General features: G+C 38.3%; 4 protein-coding genes and 1 pseudogene across 4 annotated transcripts; 2 read left to right on the top strand and 3 right to left on the bottom strand.

Annotated features, from left to right (window-relative positions):
• Positions 1-24: 24 nt before the first annotated feature.
• LOC148082279 (C-C motif chemokine 20-like) lies at positions 25-1,098 on the top strand. Its single transcript, XM_087789416.1, has 4 exons — positions 25-139; positions 206-308; positions 734-808; positions 887-1,098. Exons 1-4 carry the CDS (start codon positions 58-60, stop codon positions 915-917), a joined length of 291 nt encoding a protein of 96 aa, XP_087645542.1. The 5' UTR covers positions 25-57; the 3' UTR covers positions 918-1,098.
• An 838-nt stretch (positions 1,099-1,936) lies between these two features.
• LOC148082275 (uncharacterized) lies at positions 1,937-25,405 on the bottom strand. The gene is made up of 4 exons (XM_087789415.1): positions 25,318-25,405; positions 4,490-7,037; positions 3,233-3,350; positions 1,937-3,031 (listed from the first exon to the last, which is right to left on the bottom strand). The coding sequence occupies exons 1-4, from the start codon at positions 25,360-25,362 to the stop codon at positions 2,782-2,784; spliced, it is 2,961 nt and encodes a 986-aa protein (XP_087645541.1). The 5' UTR covers positions 25,363-25,405; the 3' UTR covers positions 1,937-2,781.
• LOC148082278 (toll-like receptor 13 pseudogene) lies at positions 13,372-16,092 on the bottom strand (annotated as a pseudogene).
• Positions 16,212-17,257, top strand: LOC148082277 (C-C motif chemokine 20-like). Its single transcript, XM_087788152.1, has 4 exons — positions 16,212-16,296; positions 16,363-16,465; positions 16,891-16,965; positions 17,044-17,257. Exons 1-4 carry the CDS (start codon positions 16,215-16,217, stop codon positions 17,072-17,074), a joined length of 291 nt encoding a protein of 96 aa, XP_087644278.1. The 5' UTR covers positions 16,212-16,214; the 3' UTR covers positions 17,075-17,257.
• LOC148082276 (toll-like receptor 13) lies at positions 18,414-23,986 on the bottom strand. Its single transcript, XM_087788327.1, has 5 exons — positions 23,919-23,986; positions 23,452-23,532; positions 21,055-21,263; positions 19,767-19,884; positions 18,414-19,566 (listed from the first exon to the last, which is right to left on the bottom strand). The coding sequence occupies exons 1-5, from the start codon at positions 23,984-23,986 to the stop codon at positions 19,317-19,319; spliced, it is 726 nt and encodes a 241-aa protein (XP_087644453.1). The 3' UTR covers positions 18,414-19,316.
• Positions 25,406-25,428: the final 23 nt, after the last annotated feature.

The following is a 25,428-nucleotide window of genomic DNA, read 5'->3' as shown; positions in this document are numbered from 1 at the left end:
GTCCGCATCACTCTTCCAACACACCTGAAGCTCAGCAACATCACTCCTCTGAGAAGTATGGCCGGTGACAAAGTGAGAGTCTTCTCGGCCGTCTGCTGCCTCCTCATCCTCAGCTCTCTCGTCCAGAGCACTGATGCAGGTTTGTTGCTCCTTTACGTCAACTATGAAGATCTCATCCAATGATGATTTGTTGAATATGTTGCAGCCAGCTGTTGTTTGAGCTACGTGAGGCGCTTGTGGTCCTGCAATCGGTTGCTAGGATACTCTATCCAGACCATCAACAAGTCCTGCGACATCGACGCCGTCATGTAAGTTCTGTCTTTAAAACTATACTATTACTGCTGCTACTACAACTACTACTGATGCTCTTACTACTATCACTACTACTGCCTCTACTATTACTGCTGGTACTACAACTACTACTGTATACTACAGTATACAATAAGACATAAAAACTTAATAATAACTTCAATAAAACTCAATGTTTTATTTTTAGATAGCACGATTATCCATAATAATCCATTATTACTATTAGTAATACTACTGCTACTACTATTACTACTTTTACTGTTACTACCTCAACTTCTTTAATTAATCAACAAACACTTACTGATGTCTCTATTCCACTTCTACTACTTTGACTGTATCTTCTTCTAAAACTAATACTACTTCTACCACCTGTAGTAAAACTATACTGTATGATCATCTAATGTGTTTTTTTTTCTCCTTCTAGCTTCCACATTCCTGGAAGGTTTGTGTGCGCTGACCCATTATTGAAGTTGACCCAAAGACTGGTGAGGTGTCTGGAGTGAGTATTTACTTTTTCAACTCAGTGTCTGGTTGTTGAGATGCAATAATAATTCATGTTGTGCTTGTTTTATTGCAGGCAGAGAAAAAAAAGACACGTTTCAAACTGAGTAATCTCCACTCTGTTTCTTCTTGTGAGGACCAATACCAAGTTTTCTGTTACTGTTTGTTCCTGGAGTCCACACTGATGAACTGCATCCACACACTTTACTCATTTTAATGTATATTATAATCCTGTATTCTGTTTCATAAACAGGCCAAGTTAGTATCTTAAGTACAAGATCAAGCACTGACCTGCTGCATGTATATGTCTTTTTATAATGTTATTGACGATTTGTTTTTTGTAAATTAAAGTATTTCAAAGCTTTTATCATTCGTGTCATCTTCTGTCTTTGGTGCTCCACGATGTTATAGTCGTGGTTTTCCTGTGTGGACTGGTGACATGTCCCCGGTATCCCTCTCGCACTAAACACTAAAAACACAGGAATACACATTCAATATTAAGATATAAATATAAACTATTATTGATATTAATATGATATGTTGAATACATTGTTCCCACACATCAACTGGTTCGCTTCCAACTTGATGCACCTGTGGCCTTTCTGTGTGGAGTTATTTTTTCTCACTATAACTGCGTGGGTTTACTCAGGATAATTTACTCAACAAAGTTAAAAAAAAATCAAACAAAGTTCAACTTCTCTTCTCCCTTACAGACCTGAGTGTCACCTTTCAATTATCTTGATGTTCATAATGATTCTGTGAACTTTCAAAAAGTGAAAAACTGCAGCAGATTGAAGGTATTTTACCTTGAGATGGGAGAGCACATGTGCTTTGAGCAGATGTTGTGTTACATTTTTATAATACTCCTGGACAACGGTGACAGTTCGTTGGGGAAACCTTGTAGACTGTGGGTTATTCTGCCAGGTACTTCAGGCTGTGACTACATACCTCAAAGTTGAAGCGTTAAATCCAATTAAATCCAATTGATATGAGTTTATTATTTAAGGACATACAGAACACAGGTGCTTTGTGTTTTGTGTGCTCAGGATCTGTTTTTCATTAAAGAGAACTCAAAAACTCCTTCCTGTCAGTTCTGCACATTCGTTTGATCCAAGGAAGAGTAACATTTAGAACTAAAACAGTGGATTTATTAATAACAAAGAATGATTACAAAAGTAGGCCATACAAGACCTTAAATACAACGGTTAACAAAGAATGCAAATTATTCAGAAATACCAGAAGTTCGAGCGCTCGGTCCAGTCTCTGTCCGAAATCCTGGTTCACCCACCAGATCCTTCCAGAGAGTGGCTGAAAACCTCTTAGTATGTCCCTTCTTTTAAAGACCTCAGGACACGTGAAGTAAGTTGAGTATACAACGATCTTCCTCTCTCTTTGCGCTTGAAAGGTCTACTGACTCCTTTAAGAAACATCTTAAGACGTTTCTATTTGTTCAGGCTTTTCCTTGAATTTCTCGAACTCCTGTGTTGTTCTCAGTATTATCTTGATCTTTAAAGTATGTACTTTTTTGAGTATTGTTTTGATTGTTTAAGCGCTTTGTGACCCTGGTCTCGAAAAGCGCTATATAAATAAATATTACTTACTTACTTACTTACAATTACAACGTACGGGATGTTTTTCAAAATCTGACTCCATTATGAACAACAGATGTTGTATTCATACCTTGACCTAAACACTGACCTAAACAATGAATCTTCAGTCTTCCTTCACACACAACACATATATCTTTCACAGTTTGGAACTATTGTCGCACAGAGGTCTCTGTCAATGCTATCAGAAACAAGTTGTTAAAAGATAAAATACAAGAATGTTTGAACTCTGAATAAAAGATAACATTATCAATGTAAACAATTGAGTACATAAAATGAGGATATATAATTTAACCCAGCAATGAGTACATATATATATGGATCAATCTGAGGATATATCTTCATCATCAAGTGATCTCCCAAGTCACACCGTTGGCAACTCCCTCACAGTGAGGTGCAGCTGCTCCTCAGTGAGGTTGTCTGTAGGCCTGGAGAGAGCCTGACGAAGTTTCTCCCAGAAGAGTTCGGCTCCTTCTCCGGCGTAAGGCCAGCTCAGGTACGTCTTCTTCTTCAGCAGCTTCCTCATGCGATAGTAGGGGGACAGCTGAGCGAAGGGGATCTCCTCGAGGAACACCAGGATCAGCACGTCCTTCCTCTCGTCGAACAGACGGAAGCTAGGAAAACATATGGACACCTTTGAATGTCAAATTACTTTACAAACATTTCAAGTGGAATCAATTTCAATATGCCATACGCCTTTTAGCTTTATTCTTTATTATGTCATAATTACAATTGAGCTTTTATCTTTCCTTCAGATTGAGGGCTGCTGAGAGTCACATAATGTAATGTGTCTCTTCCCAAGAAAACAGGCTTACCTGGCAATCTGCAGCTCTCTGGAGCACCACTCACTCTCCAGGTATCTCCGGCTGATCACACAGATGGTCTTCCGGCTCGCGTAGATGGCGTCTGTGATGTTGTCAATGATAGGTCGACCTGTGGATCCACAAGAAGGAAAGATCTTTCTTGTTTAAGTCATTGAAGTAGAGTCCACCAGAGGACGCCCTAGTGTAGCGCAAGGAAAATCCACAACACTCTATTTCAGATGAATGTGAACTATGATGAAGTAGTAAGTATAAGATTCCAGGGTTTAAGACTCAAGGTGTCATCTTATCTCCCACATCTGTGTGAGTCCAACTTGAGTCCAACAACCTGCTTCGGCACAGTTTGAAAAACTTCTATCAGAACTGGAGTGTTTTATTGCATATTTACTTGCAATAAAATGTGGGGACAAAAAGTAAAAACACATTTTTGTTTTTGTGAATTTGTTCGGTGTGATGAAAATTGTATTTATTTAATTTTGACCAGCAACGGATGCAAGTTCAATCATAATACAATCTGTCGAGATGAAAGTTTTTATCCGTAAACTTCCATAAGATCCAAGGATGAACATATCTTCTCTCAAATTTACCCAAAAAACATATCAATTTTTATAGTTTTAATTTGTAATTTGTAATGAAGTCTCAAAGTGAGCTCAAATATAAAGTGACTCCATCACTAGTGAGTAAACACTAATCCTTAATCCAAAATACATGAGATTAAAACATGGTTGAGTCACTGGACGCAGTCATCACAGGGCAGAGGAAGTATCTCAAAAGTGTAAAGACATAGTTCCAGGAAAACCAAAACAGGACAAATATCACATATGCTGGCAGTTTCATATCAGATTGTTGTGGTTTCTGAAGTTATTTGTTTGACTGCTGACCCTTCAGAGTGAATAAGAATAAACATGTGCTGTGTTTAAATATTATGTTAGGTTTTATTACCATTTCTGTTTAAACCCAATGGTTTTTGAGAACATAGTGTCATCTGGTGGACTTTGTAACAAACGGTCCATTAGGTCATCACTACTTAACCTTCTCCAGTAGTGATGGGTTGATACTGCTCTACATTGTTTTCAATTACCTCACGTTGTTTTCTAGCAAACTGATTCAAGCTTTAATTATTATAGTTGTTTTTATAAGAGTGGCATCAAGTGGGCTCTAGAAATGATGAAGCTTCATCAACCCATCACTGTTATCCAGACCAACTATCGAACTTTACCTTTCTTGCAGACTTTATGAAAAAGTTCCTACCTGGCTGAAAGTCTCGATGGTGCAGACACAATTTCCAGCCTTGTTCTCCCTCCAGTTTGGGCAGCACCTCCTGGAAAACCCACTCCTCATCATGGACATTGTAGGAGATGAAGGCATCATACTCCTCTGGTGCCTTTTTTTGTTTGTTCTTCTTGTCATAGAGGAACGCCAAGAAGATGTGGTAGGTGTAGGACAGTTGCCATCTCAGGAAGTGGTAGGTGAAGGATACCAGCAGAAATGAAAGGACGATGGATGTAGATATGGCATAGTAGATAAATTCTATATCTACAGTGCAAGATTGCACATCGAGGTCTAACAGTTTCTTGCCCTTTAGGTCGTCCGGGTAGTTGCACAGAAAAGTGTATGCGTTAGTGACTTGTGTTTGAGGATTCTCTTTCACCCATTGGAGAAACCATGCATTGTCGCAGACACACATGAAGCTGTTACCTTGCAAATCCAGGTATACCAGAGAAGGCAGAGATTGAATCACTTCTTGAGGAACAACAGAATACTGGTTATCCTTTCCTTGAAGAAATTCCAGCTTGGTGAGGTTGGCTTGTGTGAGAAAGTCAAGTGAGGAAAGTTTTATTCTCGTAATGTAAAGACTCTGTAGATTGCTGATTGGGGAAAAGAGTCTCGACGTGATGTTGTAGAGCTCGCTGGAACTGATGTCGAGCAACTGCAGCCTTGGTGTGTATTTGAATGTGTCAAGGTGAAGAGAGTTGATCAGACTGTCTTTTATGTACAAGGCCAACAGGTTTGTTAACCCTTCCAGAAAGTTACGGGGCAAGGTTCCTCTCCCGTGGCCGCTTTGTGCTGGGATGGCCAGTGTCTCAAGGTGGGAAAGCCTCCAAAACGGCGGAATGCTGATTCTAGAATCATTTTTGTACTTGACATGGTTTTCTCTCAGATCTAATCTTCTTAAATTGATCAGGTCATTGAAGGCTCCACTGTTAAGATGGTTTTGGTCAATGACGTTACCTTGGAGTTGAATATCTGTGAGATTAGTGAGTCCAAAAAATGAGCCATTTTTGATGTCCTTTATCTGGTTTTGATGTAATGATAAATTTTGCAGTGTCCTCAATCCTACAAACGCTCTTGGTTTAATGCACAGTAGCTTATTGGAATCCAAACGCAACTGTCTTAATCTTGGGAATTTTTTTTGGAATGCTCCGTTTAGTCTTCCAATTTTGTTCGACTGCAGCTTCAACACCTGCAGTGAGTCTAACCCTTTGAAGGCACAGGTTGATAAATCAGGGACTGAATTCAGATACATGCTGAGAATTCTGAGTTTTGTCAGATTAACAAATTCATGGCAACCAAGTGAAGAAATGTTGTTATTGCTCAGATCCAATTCTGAAAGATTTGGTAGGTTCTGTACAGCCAGTGGAACGGATGGAATCCTGTTCTGGCTGAGCGTCAGTATCCTGAGGCTGTTCTTGATGGACTCAAACGAGTTTTCAAGAATATTTCGAATTCTGTTTTCCGCCAGATCTAACTCTGTGATGTTCGTACAAGATTTGAAAAGACTAGACGATATATAGGTCAGCTGGTTACGTCGGATTTGCAGTTTGGACAAGGTCGGGATCGAGCAGGAAATGTTAATAAACGCCGTCACGTTGCCTTTCATCGCGTTCAGTCGGATGGTAACGAGTGACGACTTAAAACTCTCAAGCATTACTTGCATATCTTTGACCGACAAGAAAAGCCCACCGATGTCGAGAGTTGTGACGCGGCCAAGAAATGTCTCATTCCGCACGTCCCACTCCATTTTGTGCTTCTTCGGAGGCCCGCCAAGATTTAACCAGCTGAGATTTGGAAACACGTCTGCGGCGACTCTGAAGACTTTCAAAGAATTCTGAGACAAATCAAGATACTGGATATTTAAAGACCTGTTCGTCAGCTTCTCCGTGGTAAAAATGATTAGATTATTCTTCTTCATCACCAGATTCTGCAGATGTGGCAGGTGCTGAATAATCAGATGAACTTTGTCGACCTGCTGTAGCTGGTTATACGACAGGTCTAAAATTGTCAGGCTGGTCAGCGGCTTGAATGACAAATTTGAAACGGTTGTGATGCTGTTGCTAGTGAGTCGCAGCTCTTTAAGGTTGTGTAGCCCATTAAATATGTCTCCAAGCCGTCTGAGCTTGTTATTGTTCAGGTTCAACTTCTCCAGCGAGGTCAAGTCAGCGAACGAGCCACTTTCTATCTGTGATATTGAGTTTCGATTCATGTCTAACTGTATCAGCGCAGTGAGATTTTTAAAGTCCATGACTTGTATCTTTGACAGTTTGTTTAAAGAAATGTCATAACCTGTCACGGTGGGGGGGATGTCTCGTGGCACCTCCGTCAGTCTTAAGGCTTTACAAATAACATTGTTTCTACTGATACGACACCTTTTCAGGGTAAATCCAACAACGGGACGAGTAAAAAGAAGCAGAAGGAAACTCAGTCCGATCAAAGTCCGAGTTCCTCTCACATTAAGTTTTAGTCCTGGGATCATCCTACGACAAGAGCATTGTGTTGGTGGTTTAGTCCATAATTCCATCTGAGAAAAAAAAAGGAGCTTATAAATCATTTAAAAGGCAAACTTCAACTGTATTTATCCACATCTTCACCAACGTCTTTTCTTTTATCTTTCAGAAGAAATGACATGACGAGCCAATGGAAAGTTTTTTTTGGTGATGTTTCCTCTTATCTGCGAGGAAGTGAGAAAGGGTTTCGTCATAACTATCAAATGTAAGTCTTGTTTCTCTCTCAATACTCTTCTTGGCATTGGCATAAAAGAACGCAAAACCTTTTAAAAATTCAAAGTACAGTAAAGAACAGTAGAACAACAGCATGATGCACACTCTAAAACACAAGCAGAATCACCAGCAGGCTGGAAGACGTCTGAATTAGGCATCAGTCCACACTTAAGAGAGGTGTTACTTACTGTATGTCTGCCAGTAATTCAAATAAAATGTCTATTTCAACCTCATGTCGCTTGTCATCGGTGACCAATCAGACCAAAAAAAATGGTTAAATACTTTCAGATATTCACAGAAAAAAAAACTTGCTTTATCAGAAGTGAAGACACATTTTAGAATGATTCCACCCACTGTTATGTCCACACAATTGCACAAGTAATATGAAGCTTTGATGTAATTTCCTTTCAATTCTTTAAAGTCAACTGCAACACAATGCAACCCATTTCAATCACAGCTCATGTCTCTGTTGAGGGGCAGTTGAATTCAGATTTATTTTTGAAGAAAACTCACCTCATTTCTTCTCTGTCCTGGTTTAAAGACTCTCTTGTTCCGTACTTTCTGGCTAGTGCCTTGCTCATCAGCTCTCGGTCTTGGCACACAATTTCTCTTTCATGGCACGGATTCTTTTTGACTCCTGCTCATCCAGTCAAACCAGTAAGTCAGATAATTGCTGATGGATGGTAAAAAACATTTCTCACAAACTCAGTATAAGAATGATCTACACGACATATATTTTTGAAACATCTGCTGTGAGATCCTCTACATCACCGTGTTCACGGACACTTCGCTGACCTTTGGCAAGGACAGAGGCCTTTGGATTTAAAGCAGTCATCTGAAACATGCTTTGTCTAAGGTTTCGCACTTATCTAAGTTCACTGCTTTAAAGTATACGGTAAGACAGTGCACTTACTTGCGCAGTGCTCAAATTTCGACCGCGCAATACTGTCTAAAATCAAATACTGTCGCTACACACTTACTCGACAGCTTCTTCTTCTACTACTTTTTAACGCTGATTACACTTGACTGCACATTTCTCCAATTGAAACAAGTTATTAAGTTGTGTTTCATTGTGTTATTATTGTTGCTGTGTCTTCTCGTGGTAAAAGTAGTGTTTTCTCGAGACATTTACGCCAGTATCTGCTCCGTGAAGACGTATCGTCAGCGACATAGCTTCATTTTCGCGCCATCTACGTCACTAAGATGGCAGCCGTTGAGGGTGGAAAGTACCACAGGTCGTTGTCATGGATAGCAGTCTGTGGCAACCCTCTCTTCCCTGACCAGGCTCGGCTTATCTACATCTACGTGCTTACGGACATTTCATAGATGTCGGAACGGCATCTGAAGTCCACGGTTATGGCAAAGTAGCTCTCTCTTTTAAGCCTGCTGGTTGAAAAGCATCATAGTAAAAGTGAAAATATGGTGATTTCATGTTGTGAAAAATCTCTTGGTGACATTGGTTACATTATTGTTAAATTGTAATTGACCTAGAAAAAAGTGATCCTACTCATAACCGTTTTTGTCAATATCTATTGTAAACTATCATAAAGTTATCATAAGAATCTGCAAATCTTGCTTTATCTTCACTTGGTTACAACCAAATTTGATGACACAAGTCTCTTATACCACTATAGGAACCGAAGTTGACCAACACTGATTTTTTGTACACAAGCGGAATTATTGGTTCCTGTTTCTTTTCTGTATTACTGCAGTTATTATTATATTAGCTTACTGCTAACTAGAAACTGTATTACTAAAAGAAAATCACAATATACATAGTTTTTTCATAATTTCTCTATTTAATTTTGATTTATACAACATATATTGTACAGTATATAAATTGAAAACTGTGTTTATTTTATTTCAGTAGACAATTAGTGATGAAATGTTACATAAAGTATTTTCCTCATTTTCAAATCTTATCTACTTTGCTGTTTACTTATGTGAAAACCCAACTCTTCAGACCAACTCTCCAAGATGCATTTAGTCCCTCTTCATTACCTGTTTTTGAAGTTATTATTTTATAAAGTTCTACCCCTTCTGAAATCTTGGCGAATGAGAGGTTACGAGAGCAGAGTCTATATGACCTAATAATGGGCTATATTTTTAGATAGCCCAATAATCCATAATAATCCATTATTACTATTCGTAATATTTCCACTACTACTATTTTTACTTTTACTGTTACTACCTCAACTTCTTTGATCAATCAAAAACACTTACTGAAAACTCTCTTCCACTTCTACTACTTCAACTGTATCTTCTTCTAAAACTAATACTACTTCTACCACCTGTAGTAAAACTATTTTATAAGTTTTCCGCGTGTTAATAAATTGCTCAAATGATTTCAGTGACAGGTTTGTGTGCGCTGACCCATTATTGAAGTTGACCCAAAGACTGGTGAGGTGTCTGGAGTGAGTATTTACTTTTTCAACTCAGTGTCTGGTTGTTGAGATGCAATAATAATTCATGTTGTGCTTGTTTTATTGCAGGCAGAGAAAAAAAAAAACACGTTTCAAACTCAGTAATCTCCACTCTGTTTCTTCTTGTGAGGACCAAAACCAAGTTTTCTATTACTGTTTGGTCCTGGAGTCCACACTGATGAACTGCATCCACACACTTTAGTCATTTTAATGTATATTATAATCCTGTATTCTGTTTCATAAACAGGCCAAGTTAGTATCTTAAGTACAAGATCATGCAGTGACCTGCTGCACGTATATGTCTTTTTATGATGTTAATGATGATTTGTTTTTTTGTAAATTAAAAGGATTTCGTGTCATCTTCTGTCTTTGGTGCTCCACAATGTTATAGTTGTGGTTTTCCTGTGTGGACTGGTGACATGTCCACGGTATCCCTCTCGCACTAAACACTAAAAAGTCACACAGGAATACACGTTCAATATTTAGATATATATATAAATGATTATTGATATGAATATAATATGTTGAAGACATTGTTCCCACACATCAACTGGTTCGCTTCCAGATTGATGCACCTGTGGCTTTACCATGCCTGCGTGGGTTTACTCAGGACAATTTACTCCCCAAAGTTAAAAAAAATCAAACAGACTTCAGTGTCACCTTTCAATTAACTTGATGTTCATAATGATTCTGTGAACTTTCAAAAAGTGAAAAACTGCAGCAGATCGAAGGTATTAAAACATCAAAACACGGAGTCCGTTCCGTCGCTCCAACGCGACGTCACTTCCGTCCCGGGTCTTATACTGCACTTGCTGGAGAAATATGAACAATCCAGAGTGTGTAACGGGTTATGTTTTTTCGCCGCTTCAAGTCAAACATATATAAAAGCTTTACGATTGCAAATTAAGGTGCCATTTGCAGATAAACAGATGTTTTAAATTACCGGTGTTGTATCTCTGAATCTGATCCAATTTACCTCGAACCAGTGTGAATCAGTCTGAGTGGAATGTTGATTGTGAATGTGTAGTCAAACTGTTCCGCTCTTAGATCAAGGGAGTAATTTATACTTTATATTTTTATTATCTTTTAGCATTAACTTTAGTATGGCGTATTCGTATTTTTAAAAAAAACAATGTTTTTCTTGTTCCTCATTCTCACTGCTGCTTCCTTTCTCACTGTATTTTTTCTTTTTTAATGTACTTGTCTTATTGCTATCTCAACTGATCTGCTAAGTGTCTTTTATGAGTGTCTACTAGAATTTCTTGCCTGTGTGTTATTATTGCTACATTACAGTTGTAGATTTAGTCTTTGGTTTCCACCTTCTAGGTAAGGTGGAGCTAGATCTGTATTTCAGTTACATTATTTTCATCAACAACTTCCTTTTTAGCAGCTTTCACTGGCGGCATCACTTCAGTTTTACCATTTTAATTAGCATAGAAAATCAGTCTTTATCAGTTTTTTGTTTTTTCTAAAAAAGCTTGTCTTATCACTAAACAACATGCTTGTTCTCCTTCTCCTAATGATTTGAGTAATGGTTTTCACAGTTTCTCCAAGAATATCTTCTTCAGGCATCTGCAGACCCCAATCAGGCAGATTTCCAACCTTTCTCTGCTTTTTAGCCCATTCATTTTCACAACATTTTTCCAATCCAACGGACTCATTCTTTCCACATATGAACTTACAGAGCGAAACAATACAGCACCACATGATCCTATTCCACAAGACTGCCATTTTACCCTTAGTTCAGACAAATCCATTTCTTGTTTTTTATATATTTTATTTTTTTCCTTATTTATTTTTATTTTATTTATTTTTTACACCAACTGTTTGTCTCCCTCTCTAGAAACAGAGACCTGTCATGCTTGAGTATATTACCCAACATTTATTAAAAAACTTGAAAACTGAAAATCAAAAGCAAAAAACACCTTTTTAACCCAATGGAAGTTTCTAAGATAATTGTCCAGGAAACTACTTTTACCTATAACTTGATTAAAAATAATTACCTAAGAAAGCTGTTATTACCCTTTTTTAAAAAAATCTTGTAGAACTTACAAGAAAAAACTCTTTCTTAACCCAATAGAAATTTAAGAATTTCTTCACACGAAACTTGAAAAAACACGCATTAGCATTAACGTCTCATTAGTCAAGAAGCCTGTTTTTTTAATCACAATATAGGTACTCACTATGCAACCAACGTAAACATAAGAAACGACCAGAGTATTTCAACTTGTTTCAGAAAACTTGAGGCACCAAAGTCGAAAGAAACACTTTTTTCCCCCAAAAAAATATAAATAACAAAATAACATGCTTGAATATTTATATTACAATGACCAAAATTCTATAAAAAAAACTTGTGATATGAAATTCACAAGAAAAAACGCCTTTTTCAACCAATAGCAGTTTACGGTAGTTAACCGTAAAACTACTTTTACATATAACTTGGTAAAGACCAAGTAAGCTGTTTTTACCCTTTCTTTAAAAAAAAAAATTTGCAGCACAAAACTTACAAGAAAAAAACTCTCTTTTTTAACCCAATAGAAATTCAAGAATGTTATCTATAAATTTCTCCACACAAAACTTGAAAAACACACGTTGCATTAATCAAGAACGTTTGTTTTTGTTTTTTATCATAATATAAGTATTGATAAGGCAGTGTAACCTTATAAAAAACTTGATTATTTAACCAAGAAAAGCTTTTTTAAAGAAAACATTTCATCCGTACTCTCGGGGTTCAACCGATCTCTAAAGGGGTGAAATAGATGCCTCTATAACCTGCCAAAAGAGCACATTTTGCAACTCGGAAGAATCCCCAAGCCAATTTTATTCAATCTTTAGTTACTATATAGACCGAGAGTCGTAATGGAACACCCTACCACACCGAAACTAGCTATCTTTTTCTTTGTCTTAGAAGTGGAACCATCCCCAACCCATTCAACTCAAACAGCACCAGACATCGATTAACTCAGCCAGACGAAACTAAATGCAGAAATTTATAGGAGAGGTTTTCTGCTTACGTTAATTTGGGCCCGTTTGTTTGGCTGAGAAAAATTAAATCAGTCGCTGATCCTTGTCCAAAACTCTCCACTACGAATCCGGGTCACGGCACCATATAAAACGATCAAAACACAGGGTCCGTCACTTCCGTCCCGGGTCTTATACTTCACTTTGATCTACGATTTAAGGTGTGATTTGCAGATAAACAGATGTTTAAATTACCGGTGTCGTATCTCTAATTCTAAAGCAAGCTTGCCTCGAACCAGTGTGAATCAGTCTGAGTGGAATGTTGATTGTGAATGTGTAGTCAAACGTTTCTGCTCTTAGATCAAACGAGAAATTTATTCTTTATATTTTGATTATCTTTTAGTATTAATTTAAGTATGGCGTATATGTATAGTATATAATAATTTTAATCTAACAGTATTTTACCTTGAGATGGGATAGCACATGTGCGTTGAGGAGATGTTGTGTTACATTTTTCTAATACTCCTGGATAATGGTGACAGTTCATTGGGGAAACCTTGTAGACTGTGGGTTATTCTGCCAGGTTCCTCAGGCTCTGACTACATACCTCAAAGTTCAACCATTATAGCTGATTAAATCCAATTGATATAAGTTTACTATTAAGGACATATTTTATGTTATTATATCTTATGTTTGCGAGGAAGACAGGTTCTTGATTCGACACCTGAGGGAGCTGTTGAACTGTTTATAGTTATGTGTCTTGTGTGCTCAGGATCTGTTTGTGAGGCTGCTCCTCAGCGAGGTTGTCTGTAGGCCTGGAGAGAGCCTGACGAAGTTTCTCCCAGAAGAGTTCGGCTCCTTCTCCGGCGTAAGGCCAGCTCAGGTACGTCTTCTTCTTCAGCAGCTTCCTCATGCGATAGTAGGGGGACAGCTGAGCGAAGGGGATCTCCTCGAGGAACACCAGGATCAGGATCAGCACGACCTTCCTCTCGTCAAACAGACGGAAGCTAGGAAAACAAATATGGACACATTTGAATGTCACAACAGTCAAATTACTTTACAAACATTTCAAGTGGAATAAATTGCAATATGTTATTTGTGATGATTCTTTATTATGTCATAATTACAATTGAGCTTTTCTCTTTCCTTCAGCTTGAGAGTCACATAATGTAATGTGTATCTTCCCAAGAAAACAGGCTTACCTGGCAATCTGCAGCTCTCTGGAGCACCACTCACTCTCCAGGTATCTCCGGCTGATCACACAGATGGTCTTCCGGCTCGCGTAGATGGCGTCTGTGATGTTGTCAATGATAGTTGACGACCTGTGTATCCACAAGAAGGAAAGATCTTTCTTGTTTAAGTCATTGAAGTAGAGTCCACCAGAGGGCGCCCTAGTGTAGCGCAAAGAAAATACACAACAATCTATTACAGATGAATGTGAACTATGATGACAAGCAGTAAGTAACCAACAGGATAACCACAATTAAGTTTCCTCCTCACATGCACAAGTACTTGAAGTCATTGTGTCAACTGTCAGTCACGGTCAGATTCGCACTATAGGTCCGGGTGCCGGTGTGCAATTCCCAAACACTCATGAGAGAAGTTATTCAGTAACTTGCCAGTGCCAGAGAGTCAAATATTTCACTCCCCTCAATTCTTTCTTTTGAGTTTTTATTCTAATTCTACTGTAGCTCCTCTACTGCCATAGACTGCCCATGAGTACTACTGTTACTAACATGTCTGTTGCTATAGTAACTGCCTTTTCTGTTACTTCTGTTACTTCTGTTACTTCTGTTACTTCTGTTACTGATACTGCTCTTATTGTTACTATGTTTACTGTTTCTACTTCAATTATTACTATTGTTACTATTAGTGTTACTGTTGTCACTGTTACTGCTGTTACTATTTTCTATTTTTGCTACTTTTGCTAATATTACCTCAGTGTTACTACAGTTATTGTTACTATTGTTCCTCTTTCTGTTATTGTTTCTACTTATGTTTTGTTTTTGTTACCGTTTACATTGTTACCATTTTTAATGATACAATTACTGTTACTACTGTTACTTCTGTTTGTGCTACTATTGTCACTGTTATTACTGTTAATGTTTTATTGTTACTTCTTTTACTGTTGCTACTCTCACTCTCTAGTGTGAGTGTTTCTACTGTCACTGTTACAATTGTTTTCATTGACACTGTAACTATTTTTACTATTGCAAGTGTTACTACTGTTAATGTTGTGACTTTTACTAGTGATACTGTTGCTGCTGTTACTATTGTTAATGTCAGAACTGATACTTTTATTACAGTTGTTATTATTACTACACATATTGTTCCTAGTGTTTTTAATACTGTTACTGTGGCTATTTTCTTTTGTTACTATTTTTATTGTTGCTACTTTTATTGTTACTGCTGTTACGTTTGCTGCTAATACTAATACTATTGTTACTGTTACTATTGTAATGTTTCTACTTGTATTATTACTACTACTGCAACTGTTTGATTCTACTACCGTTAAACTGTAACTAACTAACTACTAATGTTACTGGAACCACTACTATTGTTAATGGTACTGCAACTAATACTGTTGTATGTTACTACTTTTATTCTTACTACTGTCGTGTTTTCTTTTCATTAGTTTTGTATAGTTTCTTTCCTGAAATTGATCTTCTCTCCATATGCACCTGACTAAAGGCACAGAAGCTGATCAGCAACTGCAGTATATCTACCCTCAACTTCCAGAGCAGAGTACCAGATCAAAGTATTTCATGTGTATGGTTCCCTGTTTTTTTCCCTTCTTTCCTCTTTCATTCCCTGGTTGGCGAAAGATTTGGCTTTTGGAAATATAGACATTCATGAGATATTGGCATCTTCGTTCATTGTCAAGATGATGAGATTGTGGACATTGAATGTTATTGCGTGAGACTTGTTTGTATTAAATTGTATTTCTATTGTACAGCACCTTTGAGATTTCTTCACTTGCACTTTTGTTTTGCTCCATACAAACCGTGACAACTTACATATTACTGCAACTGTTACAACTACTACTGTCACTGTGTTGCTGTTACTACTACTCTTACCAAGTACTAATAATATCAATAGTTACTAAAACTTTTTCTTTTCTTCCAGGTTCCACTCCTATTTTTTATTTACTATATCCAATTCTACCTCTTCTCAATCCTTGCAGTACTTTTTGTAGTTATATATAAAACCTTCAATAACTACAGTTAGCATTAGCACAAATATGTATCAATAGAGTTCTAATAGAGTGATCGCAGCTGAAGTATTCTCCGACTTCTCCCTAATATTTATGTTATGTGTTTCTCATTGTCTTGTAGCAGGAACAAAAACACGTTTGAGCTCATTTTTAAAAGCATGTCCGCCTGTGTTGAGAGAGAGACAGTGAAGTTGGGAAGTTACATGTTCTTTTTCAGAACACTCTCCCTCATGACTGCTCCCAGCCTCACCTGCACATGTCATTTCACAATCACATTGAGGGAATTCCCCACACCTTCCTATTTAAACAGCCTGCGCGCTGTCGTCCGCATCACTCTTCCAACACACCTGAAGCTCAGCAACATCATTCCTCTGAGAAGTATGGCCGGTGACAAAGTGAGAGTCTTCTCGGCCGTCTGCTGCCTCCTCATCCTCAGCTCTCTCGTCCAGAGCACTGATGCAGGTTTGTTGCTCCTTTACGTCAACTATGAAGATCTCATCCAATGATGATTTGTTGAATATGTTGCAGCCAGCTGTTGTTTGAGCTACGTGAGGCGCTTGTGGTCCTGCAATCGGTTGCTAGGATACTCTATCCAGACCATCAACAAGTCCTGCGACATCGACGCTGTCATGTAAGTTCTGTCTTTAAAACTATACTATTACTGCTGCTACTACAACTACTACTGATGCTCTTACTACTATCACTACTACTGCCTCTACTATTACTGCTGGTACTACAACTACTACTGTATACTACAGTATACAATAAGACATAAAAACTTAATAATAACTTCAATAAAACTCAATGTTTTATTTTTAGATAGCACGATTATCCATAATAATCCATTATTACTATTAGTAATACTACTGCTACTACTATTACTACTTTTACTGTTACTACCTCAACTTCTTTAATTAATCAACAAACACTTACTGATGTCTCTCTTCCACTTCTACTACTTTGACTGTATCTTCTTCTAAAACTAATACTACTTCTACCACCTGTAGTAAAACTATACTGTACGATCATCTAATGTGTTTTTTTTTCTCCTTCTAGCTTCCACATTCCTGGAAGGTTTGTGTGCGCTGACCCATTATTGAAGTTGACCCAAAGACTGGTGAGGTGTCTGGAGTGAGTATTTACTTTTTCAACTCAGTGTCTGGTTGTTGAGATGCAATAATAATTCATGTTGTGCTTGTTTTATTGCAGGCAGAGAAAAAAAAGACACGTTTCAAACTGAGTAATCTCCACTCTGTTTCTTCTTGTGAGGACCAATACCAAGTTTTCTGTTACTGTTTGTTCCTGGAGTCCACACTGATGAACTGCATCCACACACTTTACTCATTTTAATGTATATTATAATCCTGTATTCTGTTTCATAAACAGGCCAAGTTAGTATCTTAAGTACAAGATCAAGCAGTGACCTGCTGCATGTATATGTCTTTTTATAATGTTATTGACAATTTGTTTTTTGTAAATTAAAGTATTTCAAAGCTTTTATCATTCGTGTCATCTTCTGTCTTTGGTGCTCCACGATGTTATAGTCGTGGTTTTCCTGTGTGGACTGTGTGGTCATTCATCCCTCGGGCTACTAAATTGTACAATTCTGAGTTCGGGGGCAGGAGTGGAGTGAAAGTATCTGGATGTTCTGTTCCATGTTAGTCTTTGTATCTTTGTCTTTGTTGTTTTTCTTTCCTTGACCTATGTCCTTTGTCTTTGTCTTTAGACTTAGATTGTGTCATCTTGTTCTTCCTCTTTATGTTCTTCTTATTTTATTTTTTATGTATTATTTTTTATTGTTTATGAAAAATTGCTGGCTATTGGTAAAAAACAATTTCCCAAAGGAGACCTCCTGAGGGATCAATAAAGTTTTACCTTACCTTACTGGTGACATGTCCCCGGTATCCCTCTCGCACTAAACACTAAAAACACAGGAATACACTTTCAATATTAAGATATAAATATAAACTATTATTGATATTAATATGATATGTTGAATACATTGTTCCCACACATCAACTGGTTCGCTTCCAACTTGATGCACCTGTGGCCTTTCTGTGTGGAGTTATTTTTTCTCACTATAACTGCGTGGGTTTACTCAGGATAATTTACTCAACAAAGTTAAAAAAAAATCAAACAAAGTTCAACTTCTCTTCTCCCTTACAGACCTGAGTGTCACCTTTCAATTATCTTGATGTTCATAATGATTCTGTGAACTTTCAAAAAGTGAAAAACTGCAGCAGATTGAAGGTATTTTACCTTGAGATGGGAGAGCACATGTGCTTTGAGCAGATGTTGTGTTACATTTTTATAATACTCCTGGACAACGGTGACAGTTCGTTGGGGAAACCTTGTAGACTGTGGGTTATTCTGCCAGGTACTTCAGGCTGTGACTACATACCTCAAAGTTGAAGCGTTAAATCCAATTAAATCCAATTGATATAAGTTTATTATTTAAGGACATACAGAACACAGATGCTTTGTGTTTTGTGTGCTCAGGATCTGTTTTTCATTAAAGAGAACTCAAAAACTCCTTCCTGTCAGTTCTGCACATTCGTTTGATCCAAGGAAGAGTAACATTTAGAACTAAAACAGTGGATTTATTAATAACAAAGAATGATTACAAAAGTAGGCCATACAAGACCTTAAATACAACAGTTAACAAAGAATGCAAATTATTCAGAAATACCAGAACACCAGATCCTTCCAGAGAGTGGCTGAAAACCTCTTAGTATGTCCCTTCTTTTAAAGACCTCAGGACACGTGAAGTAAGTTGAGTATACAACGATCTTCCTCTCTCTTTGCGCTTGAAAGGTCTACTGACTCCTTTAAGAAACATCTTAAGACGTTTCTATTTGTTCAGGCTTTTCCTTGAATTTCTCGAACTCCTGTGTTGTTCTCAGTATTATCTTGATCTTTAAAGTATGTACTTTTTTGAGTATTGTTTTGATTGTTTAAGCGCTTTGTGACCCTGGTCTCGAAAAGCGCTATATAAATAAATATTACTTACTTACTTACTTACAATTACAACGTACGGGATGTTTTTCAAAATCTGACTCCATTATGAACAACAGATGTTGTATTCATACCTTGACCTAAACACTGACCTAAACAATGAATCTTCAGTCTTCCTTCACACTTCTTATCTCAAACCAGGTCTGTAGACCATCAATTCTGGGTCATGACATTTTAAGATCGTTCATGCTTCCTATCTCAACATGGAGAGGATGCCATCCTACTTCCAACACATATATCTTTCACAGTTTGGAACTATTGTCGCACAGAGGTCTCTGTCAATGCTATCAGAAACAAGTTGTTAAAAGATCAAATACAAGAATGTTTGAACTCTGAATAAAAGATAACATTATCAATGTAAACAATTGAGTACATAAAATGAGGATATATAATTTAACCCAGCTATGAGTACATATATATATGGATCAATCTGAGGATATATCTTCATCATCAAGTGATCTCCCAAGTCACACCGTTGGCAACTCCCTCACAGTGAGGTGCAGCTGCTCCTCAGTGAGGTTGTCTGTAGGCCTGGAGAGAGCCTGACGAAGTTTCTCCCAGAAGAGTTCGGCTCCTTCTCCGGCGTAAGGCCAGCTCAGGTACGTCTTCTTCTTCAGCAGCTTCCTCATGCGATAGTAGGGGGACAGCTGAGCGAAGGGGATCTCCTCGAGGAACACCAGGATCAGCACGTCCTTCCTCTCGTCGAACAGACGGAAGCTAGGAAAACATATGGACACCTTTGAATGTCAAATTACTTTACAAACATTTCAAGTGGAATCAATTTCAATATGCCATACGCCTTTTAGCTTTATTCTTTTTATGTCATAATTACAATTGAGCTTTTATCTTTCCTTCAGATTGAGGGCTGCTGAGAGTCACATAATGTAATGTGTCCCTTCCCAAGAAAACAGGCTTACCTGGCAATCTGCAGCTCTCTGGAGCACCACTCACTCTCCAGGTATCTCTGGCTGATCACACAGATGGTCTTCCGGCTCGCGTAGATGGCGTCTGTGATGTTGTCAATGATAGGTCGACCTGTGGATCCACAAGAAGGAAAGATCTTTCTTGTTTAAGTCATTGAAGTAGAGTCCACCAGAGGACGCCCTAGTGTAGCGCAAGGAAAATCCACAACACTCTATTTCAGATGAATGTGAACTATGATGAAGTAGTAAGTATAAGATTCCAGGGTTTAAGACTTAAGGTGTCATCTTATCTCCCACGTCTGTGTGAGTCCAACGTGAGTCCAACAACCTGCTTCGGCACAGTTTGAAAAACTTCTATCAGAACTGGAGTGTTTTATTGCATATTTACTTGCAATAAAATGTGGGGACAAAAAGTAAAAACACATTTTTGTTTTTGTGAATTTGTTCGGTGTGATGAAAATTGTATTTATTTAATTTTGACCAGCAACGGATGCAAGTTCAATGATAATACAATCTGTCGAGATGAAAGTTTTTATCCGTAAACTTCCATAAGATCCAAGGATGAACGTATCTTCTCTCAAATTTACCCAAAAAACATATCAATTTTCATAGTTTTAATTTAATCAGTCATAATTATATTCATTGTTGTAATGAAGTCTCAAAGTGAGCTCAAATATAAAGTGACTCCATCACTAGTGAGTAAACACTAATCCTTAATCCAAAATACATGAGATTAAAACATGGTTCAGTCGCTGGACGCAGTCATCACAGGGCAGAGGAAGTATCTCAAAAGGTTCTTGCAAAGTGTAAAGACATAGTTCCAGGAAAACCAAAACAGGACAAATATCACATATGCTGGCAGTTTCATATCAGATTGTTGTGGTTTCTGAAGTTATTTGTTTGACTGCTGACCCTTCAGAGTGAATAAGAATAAACATGTGCTGTGTTTAAATATTATGTTAGGTTTTATTACCATTTCTGTTTAAACCCAATGGTTTTTGAGAACATAGTGTCATCTGGTGGACTTTGTAACAAACGGTCCATTAGGTCATCACTACTTAACCTTCTCCAGTAGTGATGGGTTGATACTGCTCTACATTGTTTTCAATTACCTCACGTTGTTTTCTAGCAAACTGATTCAAGCTTTAATTATTATAGTTGTTTTTATAAGAGTGGCATCAAGTGGGCTCTAGAAATGATGAAGCTTCATCAACCCATCACTGTTATCCAGACCAACTATCGAACTTTACCTTTCTTGCAGACTTTATGAAAAAGTTCCTACCTGGCTGAAAGTCTCGATGGTGCAGACACAATTTCCAGCCTTGTTCTCCCTCCAGATTGGGCAGCACCTCCTGGAAAACCCACTCCTCATCATGGACATTGTAGGAGATGAAGGCATCATACTCCTCTGGTGCCTTTTTTTGCTTTTGTTTGTTCTTCTTGTCATAGAGGAACGCCAAGAAGATGTGGTAGGTGTAGGACAGTTGCCATCTCAGGAAGTGGTAGGTGAAGGATACCAGCAGAAATGAAAGGACGATGGATGTAGATATGGCATAGTAGATAAATTCTATATCTACGGTGCAAGATTGCACATCGAGGTCTAACAGTTTCATGCCCTTTAGGTTTTTCGGGTAGTTGCAAAGAAAAGTGTATGCGTTAGTGACTTGTGTTTGAGGATTCTCTTTCACCCATTGGAGAAACCATGCATTGTCGCAGACACACATGAAGCTGTTACCTTGCAAATCCAGGTATACCAGAGAAGGCAGAGATTGAATCACTTCTTGAGGAACAACAGAATACTGGTTATCCTTTCCTTGAAGAAATTCCAGCTTGGTGAGGTTGGCTTGTGTGAGAAAGTCAAGTGAGGAAAGTTTTATTCTCGTAATGTAAAGACTCTGTAGATTGCTGATTGGGGAAAAGAGTCTCGACGTGATGTTGTAGAGCTCGCTGGAACTGATGTCGAGCAACTGCAGCCTTGGTGTGTATTTGAATGTGTCAAGGTGAAGAGAGTTGATCAGACTGTTTTTTATGTACAAGGCCAACAGGTTTGTTAACCCTTCCAGAAAGTTACGGGGCAAGGTTCCTCTCCCGTGGCCGTTTTGTGCTGGGATGGCCAGTGTCTCAAGGTGGGAAAGCCTCCAAAACGGCGGAATGCTGATTCTAGAATCATTTTTGTACTTGACATGGTTTTCTCTCAGATCTAATCTTCTTAAATTGATCAGGTCATTGAAGGCTCCACTGTTAAGATGGTTTTGGTCAATGACGTTACCTTGGAGTTGAATATCTGTGAGATTAGTGAGTCCAAAAAATGAGCCATTTTTGATGTCCTTTATCTGGTTTTGATGTAATGATAAATTTTGCAGTGTCCTCAATCCTACAAACGCTCTTGGTTTAATGCACAGTAGCTTATTGGAATCCAAACGCAACTGTCTTAATCTTGGGAATTTTTTTTGGAATGCTCCGTTTAGTCTTCCAATTTTGTTCGACTGCAGCTTCAACACCTGCAGTGAGTCTAACCCTCTGAAGGCACAGGTTGATAAATCAGGGACTGAATTCAGATACATGCTGAGAATTCTGAGTTTTGTCAGATTAACAAATTCATGGCAACCAAGTGAAGAAATGTTGTTATTGCTCAGATCCAATTCTGAAAGATTTGGTAGGTTCTGTACAGCCAGTGGAACGGATGGAATCCTGTTCTGGCTGAGGGTCAGTATCCTGAGGCTGTTCTTAATGGACTCAAACGAGTTTTCAAGAATATTTCGAATTCTGTTTTCCGCCAGATCTAACTCTGTGATGTTCGTACAAGATTTGAAAAGACTAGACGATATATAGGTCAGCTGGTTACGTCGGATTTGCAGTTTGGACAAGGTCGGGATCGAGCAGGAAATGTTAATAAACGCCGTCAGGTTGCCTTTCATCGCGTTCAGTCGGATGGTAACGAGTGACGACTTAAAACTCTCAAGCATTACTTGCATATCTTTGACCGACAAGAAAAGCCCACCGATGTCGAGAGTTGTGACGCGGCCAAGAAATGTCTCATTCCGCACGTCCCACTCCATTTTGTGCTTCTTCGGAGGCCCGCCAAGATTTAACCAGCTGAGATTTGGAAACACGTCTGCGGCGACTCTGAAGACTTTCAAAGAATTCTGAGACAAATCAAGATACTGGATATTTAAAGACCTGTTTGTCAGCTTCTCCGTTGTAAAAATGATTAGATTATTCTTCTTCATCACCAGATTCTGCAGATGTGGCAGGTGCTGAATAATCAGATGAACTTTGTCGACCTGCTGTAGCTGGTTATACGACAGGTCTAAAATTGTCAGGCTGGTCAGCGGCTTGAATGACAAATTTGAAACGGTTGTGATGCTGTTGCTAGTGAGTCGCAGCTCTTTAAGGTTGTGTAGCCCATTAAATATGTCTCCAAGCCGTCTGAGCTTGTTATTGTTGAGGTTCAACTTCTCCAGCGAGGTCAAGTCAGCGAACGAGCCACTTTCTATCTGTGATATTGAGTTTCGATTCATGTCTAACTGTATCAGCGCAGTGAGATTTTTAAAGTCCATGACTTGTATCTTTGACAGTTTGTTTGAAGAAATGTCATAACCTGTCACGGTGGGGGGGATGTCTCGTGGCACCTCCGTCAGTCTTAAGGCTTTACAAATAACATCGTTTCTACTGATACGACACCTTTTCAGGGTAAATCCAACGACGGGACGAGTAAAAAGAAGCAGAAGGAAACTCAGTCTGATCAAAGTCCAAGTTCCTCTCACATTAGGTTTTAGACAAGAGCCTTGTGTTGGTGATTTAGTCCATAATTCCATCTGTAAAAAAAAAAGAAGCTTATAAATCAAGTAATGATGTGATGTTTCCTCGTATCTGCGAGGAAGTGAGAAAGGGTGTCGTCAAAACTAATATTTAACTTTATTAACGTAGAACACAGCATGATGCACACTCTAAAACACAAGCAGAATCACCAGCAGGCTTGAAGACTTCTGAATTAGGCATCAGTCCACACTTGAGAGGTGTTACTTACTGTATGTCTGCCAGTATTAAAATAAAATGTCTACTTAACCTTTCAACATTTCAATCACAGCTCATGTCTCTGTTGACGAGCAGTTGAATTCAGAATTATTTTTGAAGAAAACTCACCTCATTTCTTCTCTGTCCTGGTTTAAAGACTCTCTTGTTCCGTACTTTCTGGCTAGTGCCTTGCTCATCAGCTCTCGTTCTTGGCACACAATTTCTCTTTCATGGCACGGATTATTTTTGACTCCTGCTCATCCAGTCAAACCAGTAAGTCAGATAATTGCTGATGGATGGTAAAAAACATTTCTCACAAACTCAGTATAAGAATGATCTACACGACGTATATTTTTTAAAACATCTGCTGTGAGATCCTCTACATCACCGTGTTCACGGACACTTCGCTGACCTTTGGCAAGGACAGAGGCCTTTGGATTTAAAGCAGTCATCTGAAACATGCTTTGTCTAAGGTTGCGCACTTATCTAAGTTCACTGCTTTACAGTATACGATAAGACAGTGCACTTACTTGCGCAGTGCTCAAATTTCGACAGCGCAATACTGTTTAAAATCAAATACTGTCGCTACACACTTACTCGACAGCTTCTTCTTCTACTACTTGTTAACGCTGATTACACTTGACTGCACATTTCTCCAATTGAAACAAGTTATTAAGTTGTGTTTCATTGTGTTATTATTGTTGTTGTGTCTTCTCTTGGTAAAAGGAGTGTTTTCTCGAGACTTTTACGCCGGTATCTGCTCCGTGAAGACGTATCGTCAGCGACATAGCTTCCTTTTCGCGCCATCTACGTCACTAAGATGGCAGCCGTTGAGGGTGGAAAGTGTCGACCACAGGTCGTTGTCATGGATAGCAGTCTGTGGCAACCCTCTCTTCCCTGACCAGGCTCGGCTTATCTACATCTACGTGTTTACGGACATGTCTTAGATGTCGGAATGGCATCTGAGGCCAGGACAAGTCCACGGTTATGGCAAAGTAGCTCTCTCTTTTAAGCCTGCTGGTTGAAAAGCATTATAGTAAAAGTGAAAATATGGTGATTTCATGTTGTGAAAAATCTCTTGGTGACATTGGTTACATTATTGTTTAATCTTAATTGACCTAGAAAAAAGTGACCCTACTCATAACCGTTATTGTCAATATCTATTGTAAACTATCATAAAGTTATCATAAGAATCTGCAAATCTTGCTTTATATTCACTTGGTTTCAACCAAATTTGGCGACAGTACTTAAGATAGTAACTTGGCCTGTTTATGAAACAGAATACAGGATTATAAGATACAATTAAATGACTAAAGTGTGTGGATGCAGTGCATCTGTGTGGACTCCAGGAACAAACAGGAACAAAAAACTTGGTTTTTGGTACTCAGTCTGATCAAAGTCCAAGTTCCTCTCACATTAGGTTTTAGACAATAGCCTTGTGTTGGTGATTTAGTCCATAATTCCATCTGTGAAAAAAAAAGAAGCTTATAAATCAAGTAAAAGGCAAACTTCAACTGTATTTACCCACATCTTCACCAACGTCTTTCCTTTTATCTTTCATAAGAAATGACATGACGAGTCAATGGAAAGTTTTTGCTTTGTGATGTTTCCTCTTATCTGCGAGGAAGTGAGAAAGGGT

Source organism: Callionymus lyra, chromosome 4 (genome assembly GCF_982586985.1).
Source record: "Callionymus lyra chromosome 4, fCalLyr1.hap1.1, whole genome shotgun sequence".
Lineage (NCBI taxonomy): Eukaryota > Metazoa > Chordata > Actinopteri > Syngnathiformes > Callionymidae > Callionymus > Callionymus lyra.
The sequence above is the reverse complement of the archived record's forward strand: the minus strand, read 5'-3'. Positions and strand labels throughout refer to the sequence as shown.